The 20,932-nt window shown below is 48.7% G+C and overlaps 1 protein-coding gene across 1 annotated transcript in view; it reads right to left on the bottom strand.

Annotated features, from left to right (window-relative positions):
• Positions 1 to 5,923: 5,923 nt before the first annotated feature.
• MN1 (MN1 proto-oncogene, transcriptional regulator) overlaps positions 5,924 to 20,932 on the bottom strand; it is a 34,971-nt gene continuing 19,962 nt past the window's right edge. Inside the window, exon 2 of the mRNA XM_030501330.1 lies at positions 5,924 to 10,662. Coding sequence (XP_030357190.1) covers positions 10,481 to 10,662 — 182 coding nt within the window. The 3' untranslated portion in view covers positions 5,924 to 10,480. The remainder of the gene's footprint in view (positions 10,663 to 20,932) is intronic.

The following is a 20,932-nucleotide window of genomic DNA, read 5'->3' as shown; positions in this document are numbered from 1 at the left end:
GGAGCTTCTTGTCAATGAGACAGAGCAATGGTAGAATATCAAATTGCATCGAAGCCGTGGTAATCTCTCTACACAATGAGCTGCCTTCACTAGGGCTTGTGAGCAGAAGCCTTGATAAGGTGTATCAGGCTTACAAGGCAAACACATTTAGGAGGTTGTTCACACACAGCACAAGCCACCAGGGTTATTTCAGGCCAAACTCCGCATAGAGTGTTGTGCCAGGCACAGGGAGATCTCAGAGCCAAGGGAATCAGCCGTGCGTTAGGGAAATGGACGATCCTAATCTCACTGCCTTGAGCTGGGAACCTTGAAGGTCCCATTGAGATCGTTTGGTTTAATTACAAATCTAACATACATCTCTACTAACCTTGGAAATTTAAATAGTTCAAAACAGGCTGAAAAGCAGCCCCTGCCATGTCTGCTCACAGTGCTGCTGGGAGAGAAGGATACAGCTTGCAGGGAAGGGCAGCTCACTCCTTGCTCTTTTTCCTAGGAAGGTTCAACCACTTTATGTGCAAGGTGTTTCCTTGCATTGCCAAAAGGAGATGCAATGCCGATGGGCCAGGAGTACAGCCAGTGCTGGAGCACCTGCAGTTCCTGAAGGTAAATGAAGTCACAGCCCAAAAGAGCAGCATTAGAAGGCGGCTCAGTCTGCAAGGTCCAAAGGTAGGAGGTACCAGGGCTGATGCTGCCAGCAGCTTCCAGCCCTTGTGCAGATGTGCTGGATCCAGCAGCTGGCAGGATGCGTCAGCTGGAGGGGTGGGCAGCAGAGCACAGCTGGATCCATGTGGCAGCTCCCTCCCAGAATACCTGGGTTGATTCCTGAAGGTCAGGATTCACTTGCCTTGAGCAGGAGCTCAGGACACGGTCAGTCTCATGCAGCAGCAGGAAAGGCAGCAGGAACCTGACACAAACTCAGGATTTTTCTGGGTTTCATCCCAAAACACTTTTCTTTGGTCCGAGTGACACTGGAGTTGTTCTGGCAGACCAAGGCTTTGGAACACAAGCCACAGAACTCAGACCACTTAAAAATGCAAATATTCTAATAGCCCAGAAGACCTTGCTAGTATGGGAGGGAGGCACTCTGAGGAATAGATCTCCACAAAAGCATAGTATATATATCCTGAGTAGTTTTTCCTCTCGAAAACATGAAGAACAAATAAGGTTTCAAAGCCTAAAACATTGCAAGAGGTGCAACTCACACTGTGGCCATAGTGCACGTGTCTCTCCAATGCCTTTCTCCAACCCAGCATGCTGCAGAGAACACTGCAAAGAGGAGTGCCGGGGCCGAGGGGGTGGCAGCCCGGCTAAGCGGTGGCTGAGGAGGGACACGGCTCTTCTGTATGAATGCACTGGGGAGATGAATGCGAGGAAGAGCAGGGTCCCTCAAGCAAAGGGGTAATCCTAGCACAGGGACAAACAGCCATAAGCTTCCCAGGCACTGCTGGGCTGGCAGCAGGGAGGAGAGGAGCGGCGCATCCTCCGGCAGGGGCAGGGACCCAGCCTGGGCCCAGGCTGTGCCGTGCGCAGGTCACCGCCGGTCCCGCACGTCCCCGCGCCGCACAGTGCCCACGCTGAGCGCGTCCAGCGCTGCGGGTTCAGCCATGCTGCACTGGCGTCTGTTTACTTGGGAATCATATGTTTTCTGCCCTGGTCCTCACTGTATTCAGAACAGTTACTTAGCTTCAATAAGCCCCTTGTTAAAGCCTTTTCCCTTCTGTAATCTCATCAAACTAACCAAAAGGAGTTTGTTCTGAAATAGAGTCCCATTTTGTAACCTGGCTTCCTATAGGAGATCTCCCCATGCGCGCTTGGCCCCTCCACCACAAAAGGGCTCTGCTTGTCCTGGTGCGCACAAAAACACTGCGTCTGTTTGGGTTAGTCAGCAGGGGGTTAATGAAAAGCCCGGCCCTGGGGACTCCCACCTTATCTGCAATCATGAATTTATTGAAGAATGTGTTAATGTGCTGGATTTTATTCATCAGGGGTCAGGGCTTTTCAAATTCTTCCTCCCAGCTCCCCCTCTTTCCATCCCTCCCCAGCAAGCTCACAATGCTGTTTAAACAAAGGACTCCCAACACAAAGAGCAAATTTACACAGTAAAGTTTTCTTGCAAGCCCAGAGCAGAGTCTGGAAGAATTCCAGCTTTATAAAGAGAAAAGGGGGTGGGGGGAAGAAAGGGGGAAGGGAGAGAGGGGCATTTTGCAGAGGATAAAAGGAAATTGAGAAAAGTTCCCACCTCCTGAAGCTCAGCGCTGAATATTCTCCACCAGTTAACCCTGATGCGTTACAAACCCTCGAGGGTGTTTCAGCAGGACATGAGCGCTCGCAACACCAAACTTTCAACATCAAATTTAGGGTGACATTTCAATAGCTTCTTTGTCTGTGCCTTAGCCCCTAAAAGAGCACAGTGAACACTAACCGGGGCTCACAGTTTGTCCCTTGTGCCAGTTTTACAGGTGGTGATATAAGTGAGATACAACAGGGAATAACGAGGCTAAGTGATGGCTTACAGACCCTGCAGTGACGATGTTTCCCAGGCCAAGCAGGAACATGAAGGACCCTCCGTTCCCACCCCATCCATCCCATGAGCTATCCCAGGACTGAGGCCACTGGGGCCCTGTGGGACCATCCCCATGTGCCACCCGCCCAGGCTCCGAGAGGCACAAACCCACCACTGCTGCGAGGGCAGGAACAGAGCTGGTGAATCCCAGCTCAGCCCAGCTGGCCACAGGCTCTTTCCCTTCCATTACCTCCAGTGTTATTCCCACCCAACAGCAGAGGATAAAGGGTGGGTTGGTTTTATTTTCTTAACTAAAAGGTTAAGACCCCTCCCCACTGCTCTGTCAGATTGAGTGGCGCTGGTCAGAGCTCTGGGGTTAGAGAACAGGGAGCAATCCTGCTCTAACTGACCAAACATGACCTCAACGGTTTTCTTCAGGTCTTGTCACCTCTGCTTTCTGCACTATCATCACTAAGCTCTGGCAATGTCTCAGAAAGGAGGAGAGCTCAGAACAGACACCACCACCTCCATGTCCAGCTCTGCCCAGCAGGCACAGCGTTACGAGTTCACCTGAGCAAAGAGCTTCCGTACTCCTTACGAGCAAAATACACATGATGCTATTGGCCGTAAAGCTAAAACTGCTGGGGAGGCCACAAGCTCTGCTCATCGGGCAGGAAAGTAACTGCTCCAGGAACATAGCTCAGAGGCTATTATATATATTAAAAGAAACCCATCCTAATTCCATTTTCTAACAAGTTTCTCAGCCGGAAGGATGTCATTGACCCAAATTTTCATTCCTGTGATTATTTACTTTGGCCCACAGGGTATGTGAAACCTCCTGGCACACTCCCCAAACCAGCAACACTCTGTGAGCAGCCAGCACAGACAAACAACCCGGGACACGGGGATTTAAATGGCTCTGGAGTCGCACAGAGCCCACAGACAGCCACACCAGAGGTGCGTCTGTCCACCTCCACTGTGTGCCCTGCTCAGACATGCATGTTCCTGCCATGGCCGAGAGGTTCACAGGGGAGGCTCTGCAGGGAAATGGCTCCTGGTGGCCAAACCAGCTGTGGAGGGGCCAGGCAGATGTTGGCACATGGGATCCAGCTGTGCTGGTGGTGGATCCCTGACTCTAAACATACCATACATACTTACAGGGGCTCCTCCATGATGGGAACACGAAAGCCTCAAAGGAATTGAATCAGTTAAATGGCTTGGGATAAGAGACATGGCTGCAACTCTCGGCACAGTTGCAGGGCACATGGAACATGGCACAACCATTAGGAAAGCAAGAACTATAAAAGCTCTCTCACCAACTATTTCCTTTTCTTTAGCTAATAAACCGTATTCCCTGCTAACACTGACACAGACCAGAAATGAGCCTCTGAGCACAGAGCACCAGGACAAAGGCAAATGTTGAGGGCGAGCAAGCACTGTGCCAGCATCATCAGTGGTCACAAATGTTACCAGATGACAAGTAAAGTCAGACAAGGAGCAGGAAAGCAAAAAGCAGTCAGTTATTTTCACCTGTTCATGTGATGAGGGTGAACACTGAGCTCCTGTTGGCTTCTGGGAGCCAGGAGCTTGGAGAGGAGCGTTGCTGGTGCTGAGGGGCAGCTTCACTGCTGGAGCAGCAACAGGAGGCTCTGCATGGAAGGAGATCTGGCTGTTGAGAAACCACTATCATGCACAAAAAGAGCCACCTGAGTCCAACTATCAGCAGAGCTCGTGGCCGGTTTGGGCCATGTGCAGAGTCAGCATCCTGTGAGCAGCTCTGGAATGGGGTGGAGAGAGATTGGGAGCCATCAGTGGAATGAGGAACATCGGAAGCTCCCTGCTGCCAAACCAGCACAGGTCCCACAGGGAACAGGCAGCTGGATGGGGAGAGGGGAAGGTCTCATCTTCTGTGGGTTTCCACTGCAAAGAAGGAACTGCACTGCCAGGAACGCTGCTTGTATTCCTCTCTCTGGATCAAAAAGAAGTCCAAACTTAAAAAAACCACCAATACTGAAACAGTAATTTCAATAATTTCAATGGTTTTGAGCTGAAAGTGGAGGGAAACGTGCACACTACTCACAAAGCAAGGAGCAAAATGCTGTGACAAGATTCACTTCTCAGGAGGGTTGCATGCGGAAAAAAGCCAGTAAGTTGTTTATTTTTAAAGCTGGAGTTACAAAGTATCTAATGTATAATTACCAGATTTAGCAAGAGAGAAAACAAACCAGCTTTTTATAGCCAAAGTTAACAAATTTCTGTCTATCTCCACACCAGCCAACGTAAGGTGTGGTGAGATCACGTCTTTAAAGCAGATGATTACACTTCTCTCCCATACATTGTTTTGTCCCTTCAAGGATACTGAAAGTATGGTTTGAAAATCAATCACAGCTTTCTTCCTCAACAGACTTGAGATGGCTCAGAACAGTTTCACACCCTCACTCCTGCTAGTGGAAGGTGTCCCTGCCTGTGGCCGGGGATGGAACTGGACGAACTTTAAGGTCCCTTCCAACCCAAACTGCCCTATGGTTCTATGATTAATTTTTCCACATGTGCTTTCAGTGTCACAAAACACTGTGGAGGGATCAGAGGGAACACAACATCTCGGTGCCTCCTGATCCGATGCATCAGGTGAGTTCCTAGGTTGCAAGTGCTGCTGCTGAGGTGCAGGCACAGGCACAGCATCCCACGACTGTGCAGGACACTGGGAAGCGCGGGGCAGCGCCAGAGCTGCAGCCTTCTGCACCTCATGGCGATGGGGAAACCCATGAGGCCAAGCACTTGTGTGCTTCCCACAGGTATGAACCATATGCGAAGGTGTTTCTTCAGCTCAAACCCGACGTGTTTGGACACCACCTGGGCTATTGGACGGGATTTTCTTGCTTTGGAAAACACCATACAGCATTTGTCGTGAAGGACTCCTCAGAAAACTCGCAGGAATGGAAAACGATTAAGAGTTTGAAATCTCAATAACCGAGACGAAGGGATTTTTAAGAACCTTGATAAGAGCTCTGCCTGTTTACTTCTTATTCACAGAATTCAGCCCAAAAGTCTTTCTAGCAGAAGTGCTGTGGCAGATCCAGCTCCCGGCTCACAGTGGGATCTGTCTCTTGTGCCAGGGATGCTTGAACCAGGGAGGAGCCTCCTCAGCATTGGGGGTTTCTCTTTCCCTGCAGATGAGGCAGCTCAGCAGAGCCCTGGCATCTGACGGGTCAGCCCATCCAGCCCCGCCTGACACCCACCACCACGGGGAGCCGGCCCCTGGCGAGGGGCTCCCCACACCACGGGCAGAACTGGTAACCACCACCGCGGGGCTCAGGGCTTACCTGTGTGTGACCAGATCCTTTCACTTCTCACATCTCAGGGGGAGAAGGACTTACTCCACAAACAAACAAACAAACATGGCATGAAATCTACAATAGCCACCATTAACATCATATTTATTGTTATTTAGTTGCTCAGTAAAACATATACAGATATGTACAATATGCATGAATACAGAAGACTGCACTTTACATATTTAAAAAAAAAAAGAAAGAAAAATACCACTCAGTTTCATGAGCTATTGTCACAGTCTTCCAACCAAGCATTTAGGAAATGAATTTAACAAGAATCAAAAAAAGAAAAAAAAAAAAAAAACAAAAAAGAAAAAGAAAAGGATTACAGGATTGCCTAACACACAGCAGAGTCAAGTTTTCATATTTTACATGTGCAATAACATTTTCAGAAGAGTTTGCAATGCAGTACGGATTACCAGTGTTTTGAGGTGTTTTCTTCTTTTCCATGAACCAAATTCAGTACAAAGAAATAACATCCTTTTGCTTAAGGCTGTTTTAAAGCTGTAATATTCGTGGGTAGTGAATAGTGATAAAGTTATAACAGCCGGAAATCACAGCCTGCAGTTTCATCAGTCAGAATCTATGAGCGGATGGACTCAAATCAACAATTTTAATAGAGAATTTCTAAGACAAAATTAGACTATTTCCTCCATTAGCCTTAAGCAATAAAGGAGAAACAATTCTGTAAAAATGGGTTATGCTCTTACACACCATCCATTGAACAGCCATGAACCAAGTACTGGAGAATACCTCACACTGCAGCTTCACAAAAATAACCCAAATTCACCAGGTTTGTCCCTTTCTGTCCCCCACCGCATCCTGCTGCCCTGCGCTCCCCTCACAGGAGGTAGGAACATTCTGCCTCGTTGCTGGTGCCTGGAAGCCTGATCCTTGTTTCTGGCTCAGGAAAGCCAAGCAGCCCCGAAGGACCATGCAGATGCACAGCACCCAACACCACCCCTGACTGGCCCAAAGACACAATTCTGGTGTTCATTCCCTTCCACCCTACCCACACCATGAAACCCTTAACTAAACAAAATGAGTCTAAACCCTCTGTCAGTGATGCTCTAACAACCGAGCTAGAATAGCACAGAACCAGTAACCCTGGGGAAAAGTGATCTGGAGAAGAGTAACGTGAGTATTTCATAAATAAGGCCCTTTTTTCTCTTTTTGGCAGAGATACTTTATCCCTCCTCCCAATTTCAATACAAGAGACATTTTGCTCTGTTTGCTATTACATTTTAACTTGAAGACCAAGGAGCCTGGGAGCTGGGTTGGGAGGTCAGGAAGGTCCAGGCTACCCTTTCCCAATGCCTGGAGAACCCAAACCACTGGGCAAGGCAGGGAGAAGTCTCCAAAAGAAATGTGAAGCTGCATTTTAGCTGTTGTTCACAACACAAAGATTGGGCATAACTTAATGGGACAGTCACCATGGGACTTTGACGTGTTGGCACAACCTCCCCCCCGTCTGAAAGCCCTGTGGGACAAGCAGGAGCAAGTTCACATTGTCCTGGCTATACCCGGTCGCTTGGGGAACACACGGGCCGACGCGCCTGTGCCTCAGCTGCCCTCTCCATGAGAGTGCAACTTACCTCGTGCACAACAGGCTTTTTCCTACAGCACTTGAATACACTTCAGCTGGAAGTATTATTATTCAGAAAATGAAATAATTTTAATTCTTGCCATGTGGGGCTGTGCTGAGACTTCATGTGTTAAAAAAAAGTAAAACAGTGCATTCAGTGCCAAATTAATAGAGAAGATGAGTTCAATGACATGACTGCAGGCAACACAAGCTTTGCACAAAGCTCTAGCCTTCTGTGTGTGCCATCAGTACCAAATACACCAGGTTGAGAGCATGAAGTGATGCTCCTCCTGGTCAGTGATATGTACCGTTTCTGTTCTGACCCTTGCCAAAAAGCAGAGAATCCCTGGCTTCAGCACGGCCCTCCTCATCTTGCAGGACTGAAAACTGTCAGGGTTCCAGGGGGGGTTAAAGAATCACTTACACTTTATATTTCTATGAGCAAGTGAAGAAGTAGGTCCCAAGGGGATGAGGACAACTCCAGGAGAGGAGCGCAAGCTGCAGAGAGCAAACCAGAAGAAAAGGGTGGGTGAGACCGAGTCACCACATTTCTGCTTCAAGGAGGATTTCTCTTTAAAAGAGATCTGAAATGCTGGATGCATTCACCGAGAGGTCTCTTCCTGGTAGCAGGGTGTGCATCCCAGACCTCAGGAAGCCTGAAAAACCTGTTCTCCTGAATGCAGCAGGAAAAACTAAAAGCAAAGAAGTCGCCATGGGGCTGCACTCAGTACAAGAATGCCACCGGACCATGAACTCTTCCTAGATTTTCAGCTGTAAGCGCTGAAATGTGGTATCATAGGTCTAGGCAAGTGTTTTGCTGGGGTTACTCCAAGACCCACCTGGCTGGAATAGGCAGGAGTTGCCAGGATGGGGCAGGAGCCACAGATCAAGCCCACCACAGCATCACTCCTGGCAGGCACAGCTTTGCCAGGCAGGATTTCAGGTTCAACACCTCTTTGGGTGAACCAGTACTTACATCACAGACAAAGAGGCATCTTCCAGAGCAGGGGCTGCCAATTATTACCTACCAGGAGATATTTCAGTGGGATGGTGATGTTTTATTGCAAGTACAGGGAGGAGCTTTGAGCTTTCGGCAGCACACACACACCTACAGAAGGTACAGAACACAGAACTATCCCATCCTTTTGTTCAAACCAAGTGGGTGTGAGGCAGCTCCAAGCCAATCGCTCCAGGATGGGCAAAAATCCTCATCCTCGTGGCAGCTCCAGCTTCAACAGAAAGTAAAGTAATATTGAAAATCAAGGTTCAAAACTATCCAAATTTACCCAAAACCAAGTCACTGACCAGACCCATAAGAGGAAATCAATCCATGCATGGTTAATAAGAGCATATTCAAATAACATTTCCAAACACTGTGAGTCTCTCTGAAGCCACATATGACCGAGTGAGGATTTCAGACCACCCCATGCCACTGGTGTTTTGGCAGAATTTTCTCTCCATTGGTGCCTACTGAGACCATTAAAATAATTAAAAGCCCAGCACAATCATCAAAGATAAAACACAAAGCAGTCTTCACACTCCATCCCTTGGGCAGGGACACATTCTGTGAATTCATGACAGAAGTAATAAATAACCCTAGAGGCCGACCTTTATTTCATAGCTAAAACCTAAATCTCCAGTGATGTTCTAAGGCTTCGGGGAGCAGAGGGAAGGGAGCTCCCTGAACGGGGTGGTGCACACTCCTGAGAGGAGGAACACAAAGAACAGGCAGGGGGAGGGTCAGATCATCGCGTCAGTCATGGTTTTATCTGGTTTGCTTCCAACTTTCTTCTCAAATGAGCATTATCTATTTCAAGCAGGAAAAGTATGGTTTTCCTTTAATTGTGTGCATGCAGTAGCACTGTTCCTCGATGCGTGGCAGAAACGGGGCCTCGGATGAGTTCGGGGTGTCTAACGTGGGGTCTCCCTGCCCTGGCAGATTAGGAAATGATGACCCTGGTCATGCAGCCCCTGCACCACCGACATGGGCTGACCCCGACCACTGCCACAGCACCAGAACAGCCACGGTGGGAGCCGGGCACCCACAGACAAGGGCATGGGACACTGGACCCCGCTTGGACCAACAGCGTCTTCCTTCAGCTAAAACAGGCAAAAACCAGGCAGGTATAGCCGTGCCACCTGGCCGGGCTCTGGGGACACGGGACATGCTGGTGACAGCCCCAGCCCCAGCTCTGAGGGTACTTTCTCCAGCAGAGATGAAGTGGGAGCTGTGGGAGCATCACCAGGACCAGGAGGCTGTGTCCCCACTGCCCCTCACAAGCAGAGAGGGCGCATGGGCACTCAGAGGAGATGATGATGAGACTGAATTTTCAGCAAACTTCCTGATAGACTCATTTAGAAAAACTTCTCTCTCCCTTCCCCGGCCGCACCTGAACCAGCCCGTTCCTGACAGCTCCATCCCTGGGCTTCGCCAGGGGACACACAGGAGCGCGCCCTCGCCCCGCCAGGGAGGCGGAACGTTATCAGTGGCAGCACATCGCTGTCTCAGGAAAGGGCAGGCTCCCTGCCTGAATGTTCAACAGAGCGTTTGGTTTGTATGTGACTGGCAAAAGCTGGGTCAATATAATATATGATATAATGATGACCATTTCACTTTAACCGGCATTTATTCCTGAACTGCTGTTCTTCAGGATCACCATTGTAATAAGCACTGAACAAAGCAAAACAAAACAAAACAAAAAAAAAGGAAAAACAAAGCAAATGAGGAGGAGGAGGAGCTTTGTCTTATTATGACATACGTGACTTGGACATACGCTGAGATGAAAAAGGAAAAGGCCTCATCTATAAATGTATGCCAAGGTTACAGAATAATGGGAGAAAGTGGTCTAGCAGGAAAATCTTAAGCAAAAGTGTGCTAACTGCAGAAGGGTTAACACTGGTAACATACTGTGGCAGAAGATTAAAAAAAACTTGAGGTTTACTTTAAATTAACCCTTTCCAGTCCATATGCCACTAAGCAGGTACCAACCTAGAAAAATAGTCCACCTAGCAGTAGCGGCCCTTTGAAATTAAAAAGAGAAAAAAAATAATTTCTTTTGTTCAAGTCAGGGCAGCCACGAAAGTCCCAAATCTGTTGGAGATGTCCGAGTGCAGGGACCTCCATGTTGGCACCGCAGTCCGGCCCTTCGCCTCGCCCACGTCGTCCGTGCAGTGGACCGAGAGGCACTGCAGGTGGCTGCCCGTCTGCGCCGCCGTCGTCTTGCTTGGGGGAAGGTCGTGGGCTGAAAGGGTTCAGAGAGAGCGTTAGGAGAACTGCAACGCAACGCATCCGCGCGCACAACCCATCAATGTAACCCCACCAGTGCACACAACCTCATCCACGCAACACAACCACAGCATTCAGGGAACTCCTCAAGCTGCCCTTCACATCATCCTTCTTGTGTTCCACAAAGCCAAGCAGTGAAGGTTTACCACCCTTCATGGGGGAAGCTGTATTCCTTTCACTCAAGCAGTTGCTACACCAGACACCAAACGGGAACTGAACAGCTCATTACACAATCACGGTGATATTAAAAAATAATCTTCAACTAGTCTAGAAGTCCCTGGTTTAAACTTGAAAATGCTTTTAATGCTTGATTATAGAATGTCAGAGATGCTCATATCCAAAACAGTATCATAATACCAGAGAAAGAAACTTTAGAATCTGGGGACACGACGCTGTAAATGACAGGAGAAGGAACACGGCTTCAGAGCAGCACTGCTGCTGCTCCGCCACACGCTGCGTTAGTGCAACCATGTGCAAACCCCACACAAAGCTCCATCACACACCTCAGCCTGGCACAGCCATGCTCCAGGCTTGCACTTCTGCAGGATGCCCTCATCCACTGCTCGGACAAAGATCCAACACCAGCAGGTCTAAGATGCTCGCATTCCCTAAATCCCAGAGTGGATTACAGTCCCCTGTGGTTCGCATTGGGGTTTTTAGTCAGTTTTGATAAATAAGCAGCACCAAGGAGCAGAGTTCATCACTTAATACCCCAATGCAGAGCTTAAGCAGGCAGAGATGGACCAACACAGCCTGCCCTTGCCCAGCGCAAGGAGCTTCTACTCCTCCCTCCATTCCCCGAGCCCCATCACGCCCCAGACCCTCCCTGCACAGCCTGTGCCTGCCTCTGAGTGGTAACAAGCAGCTTTTCCTCCCTGGGGGTGTTTCCAGCGTGGCCCTTAACACGAGGGACACATCTGTGCTGCGGAGCTGGTCCACTGCAGTCCGTACCCCGAGGGCACGGTGACACTTCAGGAAAATCACAGGGCAAAAGAAAGACTCCCTAAATAAATGCTATTTGATGAGATGTTCGATTTTAAACTCACTATCCTGAATGTAAATATACCTGAATAACTTTCTATTTATAAAACATCTAAAACTCAAATGGGATTGTGCAGAGAATTGAGAAAGGGAAACGTTTTTCTTATTTGTATTTGTTCACAAATACAGATTGTGAACACTTAGAGCGCACACAGTACCCAACATTTCTTATTCTTAGGTCTCCTTGACTGTACAGGACATGCTGGTCTTGGTACAGGAAAAGCCAGCGCCTTGAGATTAGTCTTTGTGACAGCAGCTTTCTTCCTCTGCTGCAGAGAAAGAGGAAAGAGTCCCACTGCTGATCTGCTGCCACGAGGGGCTCCGAGATCGTGGTGGGGTTTCTGCAGGAGCATTTACTGCAGGGCTCCAGAGACTGACCTCTCAACAGCACGTCCCCAGGGTGGGACCCAACACCCAGCTCCGTGTGCCCGGTGCTGGGCTGGGATCAGAGCCAGAGCTGCGCTGCACTGCGCTGGCAGCAATCCCTGCATTGGCCATGCCCACACCGCTGACACCCAGAACGGAGCGGGTCCTTGCCAGTAATTAAGTGAGGAAGTTCATATGCCACAAATATCTAAAGAATAAAAAATTAGCCTTATTTACTTGTAAACCAGCACAGTCAGAAGTAAACTACTAATAAAGTAATCAATGCAAAATCTATCCCCAGTGATGAACAGGATTCACTGGCCTCAGCGGAAAACCCAAGGAAATGAGGTGAATGGATCTGATCCTGAGTTTGCAAAGTCAACACCAATTGCCACTGTTCACATGATGACACAGGCTGCGTGGGAGCTCAAGCTCTCTTGGTCTGTTGTTAAAGAGCACAGAAAATGATCTTTCAAACCCAAAACACAAACGGGATGAGAGCCTGCAGTAAGGCTTGCATCTGCACAGGCCTTCTCAAAGCCAATCTGAAGGGAAACATTCAGTGCAATTGACTTTTTTCCAATATTTCTGTCTTGAGAGAGCTATGATGCTTTTCCAGGAAAAAAAAACACAACAACAAAACCAAACCAAACCACACCCCTTTATATTAAAAACCTAAAGTTGTGCTGATCCACCTGATGAGAATCATGTTCTTAAGCAGGAGACACTGACCAATGCTTGTCCAAACTCTCTCAGCGGACCAGTCTCACCAGCCTTCCTTACTGCCTTCCTGACCCCTTCAAACCAGCAGTGCCCAGCACTTGCCTTCTGCAGTGCACACAGACCTGGGAGTATTGCTAGTGGAGATTGATGGGACTCAGCAGGTTAAAATTAGTCGGGTAACGCAAAAGGGTGTCATCACATCACTGCCTCGTGGGTGCCAAGTTTCAGATAAATCACTGTCAGTCATGAGGTATACCTAATTGAAACCTAGGAATTTTCAAACAAATTATGTTTAAACTGCGCAACTGCCTCTATTAGCGACTACTGCAAGAAACTTGTGTTATTAGCAAAAGCAATACCCTTCCAATAAGAGCCCTCCTCCACACCCGGGATCTCAAGATGGTCTGGGTGGAGACTTCCTCTCCAAACCAAAGGACGTGACACAACAGAACCTGGGACAGACACAAGTAGAACCACCCGGTGCTGCCTGAAAACAGCAAATGTTGAAGTAGAGATAAGAGATAAAACGCCACATGTAAGCGCACAACGTGTACACACGGAAGGCACGAAAGCAGTGAAGTGACCAAAGACCAACAGGAGTCTGGGAACGGCTCAACAATGACAGCGTCCTCACCCCAAAGCACCATCCTCAGCGCATGCCCCAGCAGCCGCCGTGGCTCCCATAGGTGATGATGGGATCACTCCAGGGAGGACAGTCCCCCGCAGAGCGAAAGCCACCAACTGCCTGCGTCCACCGTGGGTTCCACCACCCAGTGCCCACCGCAGTGGCACCTCCTCACACCCCGCAGAGGGGTGATGTTGTGGTGGTCCCAAAAGCCAGTTCCTGCACGGATCGAGCTTAAATTTCCAGCACTGGAAACCTTTTCTTCCTTTTTGATTCTAATGGCCCATCCTACCATTATCCTGCCCAAAGCAGCAACCCATACTCTGTATTTCAGAGGCAGACAAAGAGGAGGCAAAGCCAGTGCAGTGCATCCCAGCCAAGTGTGCAAAATTGCTCACTGCAGAGAAAATTCCTGCGATAATGACTGAATGCTCTGGAAGTTAACATGAGGTTTGATTAATATTATTAGCTCAGCTTGTGCACAGGCACTTCCAAGAGGCAGCCACAACATCTGGAAGAGCTGGGTGGCTACAGCGATGAAATATTTGCAAACATCCATTGGAACATGAAAGTGAATTAAGCCCGGCCATTTTCAAAGCCCTTGCATGTTCGTGCTCAGCAAATACTCCAGCAGGTTTGTTTACTGCAGTTCAAACTGCATGTTTTAAGTAAATATTTCCAAGCAATCTCTGCACAGTTTGCTAACATTCATCAGTTACAACAACAAACACCAGCAATGGTTAAGAATTGTATCAAGCCAGTGAGACAAACACGCAGGGCTGCTCTCCTTCAGAGACAGATAAACACACATACACTTCCCGTTCCCAAAGGACCGAAAAGGTTTTAAAAAATATAATACTAAAGTTTGCTTCTAGGTAAGAGCTGCCCATTGAGCTCCTGAGCAGGCTTTACCTACACACGTTTCCATCACCAAGGCATGGGCAGAGCACGGGAAGGCTCAGGAGCCTCCTCCTGCCCCAGCCCCTGCTCTGACCTGCACGTTTGGGAAGCTCTCTCCTGTCCTGCTCTACTCCCAAAGCCGTGCGTGCCTCCAGAAAGCCACTGGGTGCTGTTTGTGTGCGCAGCATTGATGGCAGCACAGTAAGAATGCAGGAGCCTCCCCAGGAGCATGGGCACCCACAGCTGGGATGCAGGGAGAAGATGCAGGAGTTCTGCCCCACCACAAAGTTCAATACACACACTATAGCTGCTCTTTCACATTGACCCAGGGAAAACATATTTCCCTCTAGCAAGATTAGATCCCGACACTCTCCTCGCTCCTGAAGACACCATGTATACACACTTCCAATCTTTCCGGCTTCCTTCTCTCCCTCTTTCCTCAGCCCACGTTAAGCTGCTCTGCAAAGCCTCTTCCCTCATGCAGCATCTTCTCATGCATTCTTTAAAAATAACGTGTTCTCCTACCCATGATGACCCCACCAAGCACTGTGCAAATCCAGATGTGCTCTGATTTTTAGGTAAGTTAATCCATTAAAAAAGAGTTCACCTGCATTGCTAGCATGCATTATGTGCATCATCTGGTAAGAGAAGAGATTGAGGGAGGGATGGGGTGTAGTCAAGGCAACTGTGGATGCTACACAGCAGCTCTGGCAGTTTTTGATGCTCTTCAGGTGCTGCTCACACCGTTCCTCTCATTTTTGCCAAACCCACCACTACCAAAAGGAACAGGAGGCAGTGACAAGCAGGCGCGAGTACGCAGCCACAGTCTGGTAGGGGTCTGGTCGGGAATAGGTTCCACTCCACATTTCAGCGTCCCTGAGAGATTGAAGTGACAAACAGGAGGTGAAGATCCCTGGAATGGCTGCTCGCCCCGGGGCTCGTCCCTTACACTTCTTCACCGGCTCTGACAAAGCCACGGCCGCCCGCGCTGCCCAGGCTCTGGCCGCCCGCCCCGCTCGGCCCCGCCGCTGCCGCCCTCGATGGCCAGCCGAGCGTGAAGCCCTGCACTGCTACTGATCTTGTTAAAGGTAAATCACAGGATCTGGCCAAAACCGCTCTATTCCCTCACCAGAGATCAGTTTCCCCTCTACCATCTGATAACCACTCTTAAAGGATGTGTTAATAGGCTTCTGTTCACCCTGTGCCCGTTAAGCAGAGGCCGAGCTACCGTACGAGGGAATAGATTTGAGTAATGATCTCTTATGAGGCAGCAAACCTACATATAGTGTTTAAAATTATTCCCTTAGGACAAGATGTTTTTCACCAAATCTCCCACATGACAGTTTGACATATTGGTTCAGGCACATAGCTCTGCATTTGTACACAGCACAGAATCATCTTTTTCAGTTTTCAAGAAAAACAAGGTCTGAAAACATTTCATGTTTCCCTGCACACTGGACCAAGTCTCCACAGATTAATTTACTTCCAAAATTGTATTTCTAAACACAACTAGTTCATTTGTGTTGATAAACAAATGAACTATCTCCTCCATCGCCACTGTAGCACTGACAAAATCCTGGACAAAAGCATTTTCTTGACCAGGAAGTGCACATCTTGCATTTGATTATAAACACAAACATGGCACCAGCCACCTGCTTATTCCATGAATTTGCACCACTTCTGGTCTTCGCCCAGGGAACCTGTACCCTGCTTTGGACTGGATCAGCCTCTTCTGTTGGCAATGCGTTGGGTCAAATGCCTGGCTTTGGACTCTGCAGCACTGAGCACTCTGCCAGCGCCCAATGCAAAGCCCCATCTGCTCCATTTCCAAAATCCTTGATGTATTTTCTGTAACCTGGGCAATTTTTAAAGCCTGTAAGATGCTTAAAGGTGCCACCTTCCCCAATATTGTAATAGAAAAATAAAGGAAATCGGAAGTGTTTGTAGTTAAGATGAACAACTGATCCCGAGGACTCGTAATGAGCAGCACAGCCAAAATGGGGACCAGGCAATTCCCCTCTCCGCCGGCCAGGAGCACTGTGCAGAGATACCCCAACGCCACATCTCACTCATTAACATTTCAAGAAGTCATTTGGCTTGGTCAGCCCATAGATTTATTGCCGAGACCGAGCCAGCTGAGCCTCCCTATGAAAGCCTTTCTCACAAAGGAGAGAAGGCTCTTCAGCCAAAAATGCATGCACAGCACTGAGCACTGTCCCACACCACTAATATATCCCTCAAACCAGGATTAAAGCATTTGACTTCGCTGCACACAGATGAGACACCACTCACCTGAAGGCACGGCACAGCCGTCCCCGCTGGCCAGGGCTGGGAACACAGTCCATTTACCCTCAGCACTGGGCAGTGCCCAGCCCTCCATCAGCCCATCAGGTCTGGCAATGTCCTCTAATCCTCAAAGCCTCTTCCTCCACAGACAGCATGATTAATTGCAGGTGCCTGTGACTCTAAAGGGAGCATGTATCAGCCCATGCTGCAAAGATGTTTATTTTGCTTTCCATGGCCTCAGAGCTGGCACGGAGCTCCAGCCATGCTCACTGCTTGCAGGGAATTCAGTTAACAGGAGACACAGAGTGCTTGCTGCGAATACATATTTATCCTTTTTCTCCCTTGACCTCTTTTCGCGCTTCTGTTTTCACCAGGAGCAATAAGAGGATGCACACACCACGACAGGGAGGCTGCTCAAACCCACAGCAGCGTTAAGGGTTTGTTGTTACGGCTGTAGGGCTACAGTAGGACTGCAGTGTCCTACCCTACAGCTTCAGCAGCCAGCCAGGGTGGATATGACTTGGGGACAAACTCAGACTGTTGGCCACATCCCGCTGTCTGAAGAAACTGGTGAAAACACCATTAAGTAGGAAACATGCTAACCCCATTGGTGGAAAAAGTGGCAGTCACCTTACATGTAGCGTGACCTTGAAGACACAGAATGAACAATGTGTGGATGAGAACAACATTGCTGTTTTAAAACACGTGTTCCCTCCACCCTGCCTGAGGAGATGACAAAGGGGGAACCCACAGTTCTCCACTTTCCTGCCCACCACCCAGCCTAGAGCAACACGTGTCCAGGGCTTTACAGGGAAGTGTGAAACTGCCTACACCTTTTATTTCTCTGGAGGCTACTGCTAAATTACTGCTTTGCAGCTCTATGACTCTCCGAGAAGAAACCTAAGCTCTGTGTTGGAGGGGGGAGCCAGAATCTCCATACTTCAGGACAGCACTAGCTCCCGCTAGACAGCAACAGGGACAACGGACTGTTTTTAACTCATATCCTTCCTCTCTTCTGGATACTTGCAGTTCCTCTTTTCAGTTTAACACATTCACTCTCGGGCTGGCTTTACTGCAAAATACACAATCCACAGAGGGGTTCTGCATGGCCCCCTTGTGAAGAGGCAAGGTTCGGGTTTTGCATCTCATGTAATAAAAGACCATTCTTGCAAACCAAATCCCATCACAGCAGCTGCTGCTTCCTGCTAGCCCAGGCCTGCCTTCCCCCATGAAGGCAAACCAAGGCTGTGTCTAACAGCCACTGAAAGCTGATGGCCAAGCCTTCAGCTATGGTCTAAGCCAACACAACCAAATCATATGGCTCTGAACCATCGGTCAGGCTCCCCAGTGCCGTCACCAACACTGTGCTCTCCTAAGCTCTGCCCGTTATGAGAAGCTACAGCCCTGCCCAAGTGAGGAAAAATGGCTTTAAAAACCAAACCAGCTGCCACCAACAGTCAAACCATTCCTGGATGCTTCCAGGACAAAGCAAATAGGAGTCTGGCAACTGCAACCCATCCCAGCATAACCAATTCAACGCTCCCAACATTCATACGCTGCCATCCAAGACCAGAGAATCCTCTGGGAGCTCTGAGCACTTCTGCTCGTCTTGGAAAGGAGTTAACTGCCTAAACCCTGCCCGCTGGCTCCATCACATTTACACTCAGACCCAGCACTGGTACGAAGGCAACAAACAGCTTCTCCTACTCCTCCCTCCAAAGCGCTGCAGCTGCTTCAGCCGTGTCCCTACCTCTGCATCCATCCAGCACGTAACGTGAAAAGGAGAACTCCACGGTAGGAGTGAATATTGGCTGACTGATCCCATGTTTTCTCTGCTGTCAGCGTACATCACTCACTTGCACTAACTAAATGCTTTGAGCCTATTTTCACCGAGGGTAACAACCCACACATCCGTGATGAGTAAGGAAATGCTGGTTTTTGCATCCAATACTTTCACATTTATTTCGTATGTACGCAAATTATCACACGGCAGCTTTACACACCACTCCAGCCCCTGGGAATCCATCTCTTGACAGCCAGAATGCACGAGCAAAGAAAAAGTTGGTCATAAAACCCAAGGTGGAATTTTCTGCCTGCACAGAAGTCAGATGCAATTGTTCAATACACTCCAATGTATTGAAGTACCAGTATCGCCTTCAGCCTAATGCAGGTTTCGATGCACAGAGCAGGCCTCCAAAAATAGCAGGAAAATGCCCACTCACCCTGGCAAGGGAAGTGGGTGCATGAGCGGGTTTGTAAAGGCGGTGAATAGATGGTGATTATGCACGGAGCGCAACAGAGGAGGAAACATGTAAATTCCAGCTCTCTCTCGTCAGATCTGTGCAAGAGCTTCTACATAATTGCTGGAGAAAAAATAGAAATGCCAACAATAAGTAGGATATTTAAGCCCTGCACATCATACATGGAAATCTCTATTTTCCTTAAATGAAGTGAAAACAGAGTGAAAGAAGGAAGATTCCCTTCAAAGAACTTTGTGGTCACTTAGTTTCAGGATGCAAATTAAATGAGTACATATTAGCCAAGTGTAAAAAAGGGCATTTGTCGCTGAAATATCATTAGTCTCTTGTGAGGCGAAGGCTTGGGTACAACTGGCCAAAGGCTTTGATGTGTTTAGTTGCCTTGTTCCCAAAGAAATCAACAGATGCCATATCCTCGTATCCCAAAGCCAGATCTGCATCCAGCTTGGTGGCCAGAGCCAGGACCGAGGGTTCTCCTGCTCCCATCCCTACAGGCTCCTCCCAGCTCCTCCCGCAGCTCCTGGAGGTGCCTCTGCCCGATCTATAACTCACAATTATGAGAGACCATAATACAAAACTGCCACAGGCAAAGTCAATCTCTCCCAGGGGCCTCACACATCTGAGACGCTTGCACACCAAGAAATGGTGATCATGTGCATTAATGCTCCAGGTTAAACCATACGAGTTCAAGGATATTCATGAAAATATAACTGGAGTTTACCAAAGGCTAACAGTAAGAGAGAAGAAACAGCATCCAGGACCTTTAGCTCTTTTATCCCATTCATTTATAGTGTTACCTTGAAACACATCCCATTCCTCTTTAGGAGACCTCTAACTGCAGTTGGTGTCTCAGAAGTAGCAGTTTATATGAGCGGACCTTGGGCCTCCCTGAAATCAAAAGCAGCTCAAACAATTTCACCACACACAGTGTAAGAGACCAGCGAGAGCAGAGACCCGAGAGCAAAGCCGGCTCTCACCAGGGCACCTGCAGAGTCGCAGTTCACAGATTCTGGTACAACCCCAGATTCTGCTATACCCCAAATTCTATCTTGGCCACAGCAAGATGGAAATGTTGTTGCCAAATAATGGATTTGGTGCATTCAGAAACATCCCCTAAAGCAGCAGAAAGGTGTGGTGATTCAGCTGGGGGTCACAAAGCTGACGGAGGACCAGGGTTTGTTTGAACAGCATGTTTTAAAATCAAATCTATCTGAAGGAAAAGCAAACCACTCATCAGATAGAAGAAATCCACAACCATGTGGAGGAGGAATGGCAGCAAGGGAAATCCACCTTAAAAAAGAACACCCAAAGAAACTTGGCTTTCTGAGGTACGTCTGTAAGTGCCACTATTAGGGTAAGAAAATATAAGCTCATCTTTTTCTTCCAATTGTCACATCACTGTGGAGAGTCTTCACGAAATTCTCAGAATAGCAACGAATCAGGAGCAAACAGCTGCTGAAGCAGGGAAGTCACCGGTACACACACTTCACCGCTCCAGCGGAAAATTAACTCTAAAGTTTCACTGGCCAGAAAATCAACAAAATGGGCCAGCGCAACACGGAACAGTTGCATTTTCAAACCCAGCGCTGAAATACGGGCTCCCTTTCCAGCCACATGCTCACAGGATTTATGACCCACAACAATGTCAATGTCCCTGGAACACGTAAGAAGGGAAGATGTTCAGCTCAACATGTGCAAGTTCCACACAAGCCCTCCACTGCTGAAATAAAGCCAAATATGAAGAAGCTCCATGCGATGGCGTAAGGACTACCTTGTCATCTCCTCCTGCAACTGCCCCAAGCAGGGCACTGTCTGCACTCGGAGCCCTGACAAACCAGGCCAGACGTGGCTCTTCAGCAGCCGCTTCACTACAATAACACAAATGCAAAGGTGGCACCAAACAAACAATCTCCACGCCAGCGCTGAATCACATCGCTGCTGCGCACAGGCGGGGCAATGCAGGGAGCACAGCTCGAGTCATGCAGCCACATGCCTCACTGAGCCCCAGCTGTGAGCCCCAGCTATCG

Source organism: Strigops habroptila, chromosome 11 (genome assembly GCF_004027225.2).
Source record: "Strigops habroptila isolate Jane chromosome 11, bStrHab1.2.pri, whole genome shotgun sequence".
NCBI classification, from domain to species: Eukaryota; Metazoa; Chordata; class Aves; order Psittaciformes; family Psittacidae; genus Strigops; species Strigops habroptila.
This window is presented reverse-complemented; position numbering and strand designations above follow the sequence as displayed.